The sequence below is a fragment of the Anoplolepis gracilipes genome, chromosome 6, assembly GCF_047496725.1.
Source record: "Anoplolepis gracilipes chromosome 6, ASM4749672v1, whole genome shotgun sequence".
In the NCBI taxonomy this organism is placed as follows: Eukaryota; Metazoa; Arthropoda; class Insecta; order Hymenoptera; family Formicidae; genus Anoplolepis; species Anoplolepis gracilipes.
Window position 1 is genome coordinate 15,115,553 of NC_132975.1, and position 12,020 is coordinate 15,127,572.

Here is a 12,020-nt window from a genome sequence, read left to right on the forward strand (position 1 = left end):
TATATATATATATATACAAATAAATAAAAATATCCATTAAGCACACACATACACATATATATATATATATATATAGACATTAACAAAGATCGAAATTAACTTGGTTCCTCTCCTCTTAACAGATTAAAGAAAAGAAAATTTGAAAGAAACACAAGAACTTCACCGCAAGTATTTCATCTGATCGATTTCAGCTGCTAAAGAATTCTTTTTGCGTATCTCGGTTAAAGGAAAAGTCAACGAGATGCAGTGCGCAACTCGCAGAAAGGAACAGGAATATCGAAAAGAAATCACAGCCGAAAAGTGTCGACGTGCGCGGTACTGACAGTTGCAAGATTCGTCGTATCCATTTTATTCCCCGGAATCCAATCCCCAGTCTCGCTCTTTTGGTCCTCACTGTTGGCCGCGACGACATTCAAGAAGTTCAAAAGTGCCCAAAGTGTCTCGCGATTGGGTGTGGGTAGAAGTTGAATAAGATGCTGCAGAGCTTCCTGCTGCAGCCGTCTGTTCCTGATCTCTGAAAGACATTTGAATGACTCGTTTTATTGCACTTTCGTCGAGCACGTGAAAGTGGAAAGATTTGCCAATTCCAAGTGCCGAAAGAGAAAAAAATCAACGAAAAGCAATCGACTTGACTGCGCGAATAAATTTTCGAAAATCGACAATGCAAATCAAGCTGTCCACGGATTGGGATAGAAAATGGAAGATAATTTTTGCCAGGGTGTCTACTCCCTGGAGAAATATATGAGGTAATTTATTACTTTATTATTCGCGGGATTATTTTTTCGCGCGATTATCGCATAGCATATTTCGTGCAATTCATGCATTTCTTTATCATTAAAAATTACAAAGAATATGTACTTCATATTCAATATTATGTTAAGACATTGAATATTGTATCGCATAAATATAAATATGTATATATTTATTTATTTCTGTTTATATATTCGTCTTAATATAATATTGAATATGAAGTGCACATTTTTTAATGCTAAAGAAATGAAAATATTATTACAAGAGAAAAGTGCTTATTTTAGAAGAGTTATTCAGTTTGTTTTAATACATTTATAAATCTAGCACTTGAAACTTGAGAGGCTCTGTGTTTTTCCTTTGTCTGAGTGAAAAACATTAGAAAATATATGTGATAAAAAATTTATTTTAAAAAAAGTTGTATTAAAATTTTGAAAATATTTTCTTTACTTGGAATTTTTAACAAAATTACCTAGAAATTAAGGAGTTTTTTTTACAAGATTTGAATAGACACCTTGATTTGCGAACAGTTTAAGTCAGATTAGAAATTTTACTTACTTTGCGTATGTACGAAGGCTTGATATAGATCTCTGCAAAGCAAAGGATCTGGCAGATCGCGAAAATATTCCTTCAGGAGAGTGGCTACATCGTGGGGACATTGATCGGTGCCTATCTTGGTCTCTCGACCGCAATCAAAGTCTTCTCTTAACTGAAATTAATTATAAACGTCACGTTTAAGATGGATAAATAATGTACCTGTTTCAAAGGGAGAGAGGAAATCCTATAAGTAATTATATCATTTAAGTTGCTTAAATAAAGGTAAGTGACTAATTTATATTCTCAAAGTAATCGGTTTTCCGTTTGATAAAGGTTTAATTTTCATCGACTATTGTAATCCGCAATAATGGAGAATTATGGAGACTAAGACAGAATTTAGTAACGCGCACAAATTAATGTGTAGAATATATCCGAATAAGAATAAAGAGAATATATCTGGAAAAGAGTTGCAATTTCCAAGCTCATATTAATCCGAAAAACAGTGACTGAATTACTAAATTAATTTTTCGTTAACAAAAGCGTATCATATTTGTTTCAATTTTTACATGTACTTTTTTTTTTTTTTTTTTTTTTGAGAAAAAAATATAACAAAAATTTGTTTACAGACTAATTGAAAGAAAATGAGGACAATTGTATAAGAGTAAACTTCAATCGTCTCGCAATATTTTTTACATCAAGAAGATTTGTGTCATGGTGTCTCAAAAACTTTCATGTCAGACTAATGTCAAAGTTCTCCTCTTATTGAAAGAAAACGTCGTACCTGTCTCACCCTCTTTTTCGAAGGTGACACACGAAACACGCCTAGCGTGTGAAGACCAGTGGCTTCGAGATGCCTAATGCATTGCCTTACGACGCTTGGTACCGCGTCCCATTCACCAGCGGGGCTTCCTCCGCCACTGTCACTCAACTCGAGTACTCCGGAATCGCTTCCTGTGAGAGCACCGCCTTTCGACGACAAAGACTCGCAGGAGCCTCCCTAGGTCGAGAAAAGAAAATATCATTTGCGTAACAGAAGGTAAGTGAAATATAGAAACATAGAAGCAGTAGACGAGATGACAATTTGTGATATTTCGAAATATATAATGCTGACTTTTTTTTTAAATAAAATGTTGTATGGTTTCTATTCATTTTTATAAACCAGATTGCGTGTAAAATTTAACACATCGATATATGTATAATCTATGTGTAAAATCAAATGTTTCATCACAGATAAATATCGTGTACCGTATCATTCTTTAGACGATTAATTTTGCTAATAGCTTGTAAAAAAAATGAACTCGCTGGCGTGAAATGTGCACATATCCCATAATGGAGTATTTAAACAGCGAAATCGCTTTCTTAGTGTGTCGAGAACGCTAAAATAAAGTCCACTCGCGAAATTGAGAGTTCTTAATTAATCCGCGGTTAAAATTAGCGGTCCCATTCCCGTTCTATTCGCGTCTTCGAATCCATGATGTCACCTCGAACGCGAGAGACGCACGTGACGTCGACACGAGAATTCTATGTCGTCCTCCTCACGTTGTGTTATATCGATCGATCAATCAGGTTAGGCGTGGTCTCGCAAAGCTGCCAAAAGAAACGATAAGTAGAGATAGACCAATTGGATCAATAAGTAGAGATAGACCAATTGGACGATATATTTCTGATTTCAAACATGATTTTTGAGAACGATTTTCGTCAAGTTTACTCTGTTTCTTTGAACTGTGAAGAAAAGGACACGAAATTTTTTTGCTAATTTACTTTCGATAAGAATGACATTTATCGTCACAAATTTGATAAAAGTCAGCTTTATCAAATTTTACAAGAATGACTAGGCAATTAATATGCTATTATTTAACATCATATCATAAATTGCACGATGAAATTTCTTGCATAATGAAAACTGGCTGTAAAAATTGCTCGCGTTATTTAAAATATAAAGTATAATCTTATTTTCTCATTCCAGCATGTTAATCATTTAATATCGAGTAGCCGGAAGTAAAACACCGCAAAACACGCGTGCGAGGGCGGTTGGAGATATTATAAAATATATCGATGCTATTTCTGCCGATGAAGCATAGATATTTCGGGTCTCGCGAACAGCTGATTTAGTCTCCGGTAAAAATTTCAAGTGCAAGCGACACATCAATTTCTGGTTACGTCGGCGGTTTTATTACTATGATTAATTATCTCGATCGATTCGACCTAACATATTATTTCTATTTTTCCCATATTGCTCTTTCCTCGTGTCTTCAATAAAATTTCATTACTTTTCTTTCTTCATTTTTGCTTTTTTACCATTTTAATTAACGTTACATTAACTTTTTTTTTTAATTTATCTAATACATTGATAAATTCGTATCAATAGAAAAATCTACTTCTCTTACACATTATATGCAAGATGTTCCATTAATATGTCCCTATGCTCTTTCATTGACAAATAATTTAATAGTCGTTATTCTTAACATTGAGTCAGGATTAAGCCTTGAATTAAACAAACACGGTCCAGTTATATAAATTTCGCTGAAAATAAATTGAAGAAGCAAAGTTTTATCATGTCTTAAAATATTTTCTTCAAACTTATACGTGTACATTCAAGGAAAATTTCTTGATTTTCAGTCGTATGTAAGATTCTTCTCATAAACTATTTTTACAATATATAAAATTTGCTGTAAACATTTTCTCGTATTATTGTATCTGTAGTATCCATATTTAAGAAAAAATATATATTCTGAAAATACAAACACTCAGGAAATGTAAATGGGATGAATCAATTTCTTTCGATCGTTTGGAAAAATGATATTCATCAATGTTGGCTGTCGTAGAATTGGGAAACCGATTGGGAAAGTGCGTCAATGCGTTACAGCTCTCTCGAGTGTCTCGATTCAAATTCGTGAGGTAGAACGAAAACGATCGTATCGTGGGTGCAAAATTTGTCTTGCTGCCACAATCTTTCTTTTCTCCCGACCCAATTTACTCATCTCCCCGATTCGATTTATCTCAAAATAAAAATAAGGGAAAAAAGGAACATGGTGCTCTATCGGTTGATTCGCAAAAAGTTTATATGTTACAAGATCTGGAAAATGTCAAAGTTCATATCCTATATATGACTTACATAGATTTCTCGCAAATTATCCTATAAAGGTCAAGTTCACAATATCGATTTGTTTTTTTTTTGTTTTTTTGATTAACGGCGAAATTTATGGCTGTAACGTGGATTATCTGTGGATAATCTTTGTTCTTGGAGAAAATGCTTAGGCGAGATACAAACAATAAAAATAATTTATGCTTAATGGAGAAAAAAGCGATCTGTGAGATTACGAAATTGAATTTTGCAATTTCTTCGTAATTTATATATATATATAGGATGTCTTAAATCTTCCAATGTCCTTTTAATAATAAATTCTTTCGAAAAATTTGGAGAGAAATTTATTTTTCTTTAACGAAAATGTCGCAGGAAAGTCATTATTTTTTGAAAATTGCCAATTTTTGTAACTAATTGCAAACTTCAAGCTTGTATTAAGCAAACTTTACACACACCTGAAATTAACTACAGAATATATGTAATTTTGTTCATTTTGTAATTTTGCAAGACATTGTTTGCAAAAAATCCTTCTTTATTATTTCTTATAACTCGAAAATTATTAATACTTTGACGTTTTCGCTAAAGAAAAATGATTTCTATTTGACTGATTGATTTAATTAAGACTCAATTATGGAAGCGTTATAAATTTGAGTTACCGTTATTGTTGGAGTATTATTTCTACCATACCGTGAATGTAGCAAGGTGAACGTTACTGTATATTACGAAAATTAATTAGGAAATTTCCAAGAGACTACAAATTCTTGAGACTGATGAAGTCATTATACAACGAAAACGGAAATGCACATTAGCTTAACAGCTGCCCTAGATGTTTGCTCGTGTATATCCGCAGTACTTCCTGTAAAGGAGTTCAATAATAATAGGATCAATTCCAAGAACTATTTTGAATTGTTACTGCATTTAACAAGGTGGCGTGACAATTCCAATTGTATGATAAAGGATTTTAATTGAAAATATCGCGCAATATTCTCCTTTATAGTAAGATAACGCTAATATTGGGAAACGATATGCATATCGGCATTTACGTTTCGGTTTCCACAAAAGAGATGGAAATTTTTTGCTACGCGATTTATATCGATATACATATATATATATATAAAAGCCTACAATTTAATAAAGAGGATTATAAATATCGTCAAGAGAGAAGAACATCGAAAATAACTTAGCCAGAGATATATCGTGTGGAGTGAGACCGTATTATTATTTTATTATGTAATAGTGCAAGTTATCGTAGGTTACGGTCGGGTTATAATTTTATGCCGAAGCCAGACGTCGTAAGATATCACGAATAATAATATCACATTTTGTAGATCGAGAAACACATCGATCGCACACTGGCGTTCTTAAAATAACTATGAACGTTCGTTCTTGAGTAAAAAAAAAATTGTTTTCTACTCAGGTGGCGATGCTTCTGAAACTAAAATATTCACTTCCGATTGAGAAATCGAAAATCTGTCACGTTCAAAAGAAGAAAACAATTTTTTTTTAATGGAAACACCGCGAATGCTATTTTTTTCCTAAACGTCTTTATAATAAGAATAAAAAGAAATGGCAAAGGTATAATGTTCGCTGCACTTAGAGAGAAAGAGGGTATATAAACTTTTTCTGCGAGCAGAAATTTAAGAATCCGTCCACGACTTTGCTGAAGATATTAAAGTTAAAGAATTCTATAAAGCCATATAATGTTGGGATAATGGAGAAATGAAAATACTCTTTTCTCTCGGACAATTTTCACTCTATTATTAAAAGTATTAAGAGATTACATTCTCTAATCATTTATTGTCGTAAATTTCAAAAATTCTAAAGATTGATTGATCCTGACTCAAGTTTACAAATAAAAGTTTACCATAGAAATTATATCCGTTAAAATATAAAAAAAAAATCGATCTTTCTTACTGCTTTTTCTAATCTGAGTTCAAAAGAACTACATGTGTAACTAATGTACCTACTTAGTCTCTAATTATTACGAAAGCTTAAAGGGAGAAAATTTTAGCTTCCACATGTATAAGCATGCTGCCTTGTGACATTAATTTCTCGCATCAAACCCCTTTCTCTCCCCCGCTTTATCGCGACCCTGACCACGTCTTAGACGGGAGATAGAGATAAATGGCGTACTCGTGGCCATCGGTCAGACGTATCCGTCGAAAAATAACCACTTGCAAGCTCGACGTCTGGCAAAGCCACGTCGCAAGTGGTCATCGATAAACCGCCTGCCCCGACAGCAACGATGACGCAATACGGGATGATGTCGTTAACTGATGTGACGTCGATGAGAGAGAGAGAGAGAGAGAGAGAGACGTGCACGATGTTTCGACATGCTCGACAGAGTTTTGGGCGTTGTTCAAGTTGATTTTTATTCTCACGCTACTTAAACGTTACTACGTGTATGTATGATTGCAAATTTTCCATTATCTTTGGAATTTCCCTAAAGAGATATCATGATACAAAGACATAGAGTCGCTTTATATCTTGCCTTGTTTATGTTACGAATTAGAAGAATTACATAAATTTCGTACTTGGTCGTTATAGAATACGATACCGTTTAAAGTTTCTATATTTGCTCGTCGTCCACGGTCGTATCTTTAATGGTCGGTCAATCAGCTGCCAAGCTTTAGCGCTCGAAAGAAACTTTTGTAGTACAGGTCAACGTCTTCCTCAGCGAAAGACGAAATTCGGTATGCATCGCGTATCTTTTCCAATATCTCTATCCTTTTAATCACGGTTTTAATATAAAATTGTTGAAAAAGATATGTCTTTCCCTCGAAATTATAAATTTTTTCTAAACGAAAAAAGGAAATAGATTTAATTTTGAAAGTTCAAGACATAACGTGTGTATAAATCTGTAGGATAATAAGTTTGAGAAATGTAAAAATTGTGCAAAAATATATGTGAAATATTAATCCAACTCTAGATATTAATGCAGTAATTTTTGTATTGAATGTTATTCGCATCTCTGATAATTTCTTACCTCTTCTGTTTTAGCGGCGACAGTCGTCGGTGTTTCTATAAGGCTGGAGAAACTGGTCCGGCTGCCGTGTCTGCTGCTTCTGCCGAGACAACCAACATCGGTGACCTCTCCAGCGGCGATTCTAGCGAGCCTATCATTCTCTATGCACTGCGACAGCGGTACACCGAACACCAGACCACCAGCTACGTCTGCGAGCAAAGTAAGAAGACGCAAATTTCAGAGGTTCGTACATACATAACTTTTTTCAACATTCCAATAATTACATGCGACCTGTGTTCCATTAAAGAACGTGTATTTTTTTATTAAGCTATTGAGTTAAGACTATTATATATATATATATAACACACATTGTCTTAAAGCGTTATAAATATGTGACGATTTACTTTCATTTGATATATTATAAATTTAATATGCACTTTTATCAGAGTTTGAATATAATTGAAAAGATTTTTTTTTTTTCTTCCAGATCATATTTTTAAATACTACAACACTGGTTATAATTAGAGATTTTAATTATATTTATAAATAAAATTTGTATCGTTATTATAACTACGTCATAAAGATAATTAATATATATACAGGGTGAGGAAAAAGTATGGAAACCCTGAAAAATCTCGGAAAATATAAGTTTTACGGAAAAATGTTTCCAACAAAAGTTGTATGGTTTCGAAAGGGCTATAAGATACCATTGGTTTGACCTTGGATAGTCGTTTGAAGGTCACGTGAAGGTCACCACATCAATTTCTTAAATGGGACACCCTATTTTTTATTGTACATTCTTCTAGTTTACTTGAAAGTTCCAGTATCTTGACATCAACGACGAAATATTTCGTAAAATATTAATCTTTCGATTATCTTATTCTAATACTTTTTAGCACATAATAATAATCATAAAGAAAATACATGGTTGTTTCTTTAAGAAAAAAATCGAAAAATTAATATTTTACGAGATATTTCGTCGTTGGTGTCAAAATATTGGAACTTTCAAACCTCATAACTCGAAAAGTACTTAATCAAAAAAAAAAAAATTAACTATAGTGTTTTGGAAAGCTCTTGAACATTTTTCTGTAAAACTTATATTTTCCGAGATTTTTCAGGGTTTCCATACTTTTTCCTCACCCTGTATATACATATTTATATATATATATATATATATATATATATATATATATTTGATGAATGTATAAATAATAGAGATGTATAGTTACTAAATGTTACAAAATTGACGTGTTATTAGTTATATGTGTTCTGTACGTACAACTTCGTCAGTAAATCTTTCTTTTCCGAGTAATTCATAATCTCGTTGATCGTTTGGCTAGCAAACGGACGTCGCGAAATAAACGTCGATCTGATCTACGAGCCGTCAGCTGTGCTTTGTGGACAAAATGAACTTGCGTGTGTATGCATTCGTGCATAAATAAGCTCAAGCACCGGTTACGATAGCGTCATTTCGTCCACTAATTAAGCTCATTAATGAAAATAATATCTATCAAATGATTTGATGACGATTTGCCATATCACAACATAATGTATCGATCAATGCGTTTCTGTAACGCGAATTGTTTAATGAAATGAAAATACTGATTAATTATAGCAAAGAGCATCTTCAAACAAGATTAAGCAAGAGTAACTTTTCATTATATCGTTACATTTTGCAAGAGTAACTTTTCATTATCTTAAAAGTCCGAAACTCTAAGACAGTGTTTAAAATACAATATATATATAATATAATTATTAAAATAAATTTAAATTTCAACATTTCAACCGCAAAAGGATTCTGTTTCGCTGGAAATTACGTATTAATTATATTTTCTTAATAATTTGAAATAATTTGAAAGTTTTTAACGCAATTGCAAACAACAAAAAAATGCGATAATATAATATTAATATATCATTAATAGGATAATTTTATCCAGACTTTTTGTATTAATAGCGTTAATTTCTACGCTGTTTGAGATATTTTAGCGATTCGATTCTCGATATATGAGAAGGCAGATCTTGTGTAGAAATGACGTGTTTAACATGACACTAATTAACATCAACGTCTCATCCACCGGGTATTGCGCATCCTTTCAGATCGCGGCCAAAAACGTATTCCACAAAGTTGCAATCCCTAAGACAGACGTGAGCTTCTTTTAGTCTGCCCACGTCCACCTCGTGGATATGAAAGCCAGGTAATTCAAAGCACATTTGCCGCTACGTCGGCATCGTCTTCGATTATAACATCAAAAGTCAGAGAGAAAATTACACGCACGATCCTTTCAATTCACGCTCACGTAAAAAACTTTTTGCCGCTGAAACTACTTTTTTTTTCAATAAAGTATGCTCATCACCATCGATACGTTACGTGAAGTGTTTCCCAATAACGATTGTATCTTTCCAAGCTTTGAATCATTTTGACAGCTGCCTGTAATCGTTCCACGTGATATCTCGAAATTCCAATTGAATCTTGTACGATGCGGATTCGAGCTTTTTTTTTTTTTTTTGTTTTTTTTTTTTTAATAATATCAGTTCCATGTATGTATCCGCCACAGTTTATTTTTGCATTTTAGTAAATTTTTTTTCTCGAGTAACGGCTTCGCTGAAGCCACTTTTCACTTCTCTCATTCAAGTTATGCGCGCGAAAAATTAACAAATGTCTTTTTTCTCGACGACGCAATTTATCGCAAGTTGGGAAAGGAAAATACTACAAAGAGACGTAGCCTATGACGATAGAGGGAAGGCGCTAAAGTTTCGACCACTTCTCCAAGAGCCAGTTGAAAACCGAAAAGCAACAAACCGTGTCCCTATACCGATCCGATTATAGACCACGATCTGGGCCATCCCGACCATCTCTTTCTTTCTCCTTCTCTTCGAAGCGTACCTTGTCGAATGGAGCGTGGAACGCGAGCCACTTTACTCACTACAATGTACGAAGAGAACGAGCTTCTTCTTGGAAGCGTCGAGAAACGATCGGCATCGATCGTCAAACACTTTGCCACCCCCGTACGATGTCGGTCCGGTACGATGTCGGGTACGTATTTAGACGCGCGAAGTGCGAGCATTCGGACATTGCGTGTATAAATATCCCCGGTGTATCTTGTTGCACGCACACGTTTAAGTTATTGACATTTCCTGATAGGTATATTTATACGTGGATGCAACTTTGTTTATGCCCGTATATTTTGATCGCCAACGTACTTTGAAAATGAAATTTACATTATCAGAATCACGTGTTGTTCTACGTTTAAGAAGGCTTGATTTGACAATAACGTCGAATAATTTATTTGTCAATCTGTCAAGATCTTAAAGCTTCAATTTTTAACACGCAATATATATGTTAATGGATCTTTCTCTTTATATGTATAACTGAAAATATTAAAAATCTAATTTTAAATCAGTACTTTAAAATGAAATTAGATATGCACTTTATTTCATTTTATGCTATAAATGGAGTATTTTTTAATTATCGTTATTTTTCTTCTATTTAAATTTCTTTTTTCATGTTAATTATATTAGTTTTTTGTGATACAAAAATAATATTGCTTTCTCTATATGTTTACGCAGGGACAAGCGTACCTATATCAATTTCATTCTTACATACCAAGTGATATAAGTTTGGAATGCAATTCATATCGCCGCTCTCGAGGAGAAACATTAAAGCGAGTGGTGCATTAAAGGGAGTGAGCGACCTCGCGGGAAGATTCCCGATTGACGTCTCGTGTCCCTACGCATAGGCGTATTCAGCGTGCACGCGGACCGCAAATAAACCTGATATATGCGGAAATATGTACCGCCACCGAGCACCCCTTGGCTAATTTTAACCGGCGAAATTGTGTCTCATACCAGCCTGGCCGACCGATATTGCTCCGCACCCGCCTCTCGTAGCTTCTCGCACGCGGGTAAGTCGATGCATTTTCCGCAGCAAAATTTTATCCTACAATCAGTTATTTCGATATGAAGCTGACTGGTACAAGAAAGAAAGAGAGAGAGAGAAAGAGAGAGAAATAAATTTTTAATAATACTGGAACAATAATAGTCGAACTGTGTAAATAAAACATTTTTCAAGTCAATTTTTATCTCGACTAAAATTAAGTGGGTTTATAACTTTCTTTATATATATTTTATTTTTTTTCTTTTTATTACTTTTTTAAATGCAATATCGAAAATAATGATTTATATGGTTTACAAATTCAAGTGGAACTTTGTTTTCTTGAGAATACTATAAGTTGTATGGAGTGTATTGTACATTTGCATTCACAGTGATGCACTTTTAGTTCCCATCCGCGTAATATATCCGGAGAGAGATACGCGTCACTGAAACTTTGCATGGAAAACTCCATTACCGATACCGTATGCACCTATCTGAGTCGATTTGCTACCTGTATAGGATTCTTATTTAAAATGTCACGAACGACATAAGAGTACAGGACAAACCATGCCGCAAGGATAATCGTCTACGCGATGCATAATTAGAAATCTTCGAAATGAGAATGCGATGAGCCGAGCGCATTTTCGAATAACGTTCGTTGCAGAAAATTGCAGTTTATTGGCGTAGGTAAATTCATTCTGCCGATATGAGAATGCTCGACAAGGAACAATTATCCGGGTACGATTCACAAAAGTGTTTCATCTGCATTTCTACACGAAAGTTGCAGTAACCGCGGGAATAGCACGTAATCCGCG

At 34.0% G+C, this 12,020-nt stretch overlaps 1 protein-coding gene and 1 long non-coding RNA gene across 2 annotated transcripts in view; one reads left to right on the plus strand and one right to left on the minus strand.

The window, feature by feature from the left end:
* Positions 1-12,020, minus strand: part of Rhogap102a (Rho GTPase activating protein at 102A) — a 29,982-nt gene that overhangs the window by 5,618 nt on the left and 12,344 nt on the right. Inside the window, exons 4-7 of the mRNA XM_072894989.1 lie at positions 7,356-7,543; positions 2,066-2,281; positions 1,306-1,456; positions 324-514 (exon numbers count right to left, since the gene is read on the minus strand). Of these exons, the coding sequence (XP_072751090.1) occupies positions 324-514; positions 1,306-1,456; positions 2,066-2,281; positions 7,356-7,543 (746 nt within the window). The remainder of the gene's footprint in view (positions 1-323; positions 515-1,305; positions 1,457-2,065; positions 2,282-7,355; positions 7,544-12,020) is intronic.
* Positions 2,205-9,649, plus strand: LOC140667265 (uncharacterized). The gene is made up of 3 exons (XR_012046972.1): positions 2,205-2,320; positions 7,370-7,577; positions 9,432-9,649. It is a non-coding gene; the product is annotated as an uncharacterized lncRNA (long non-coding RNA).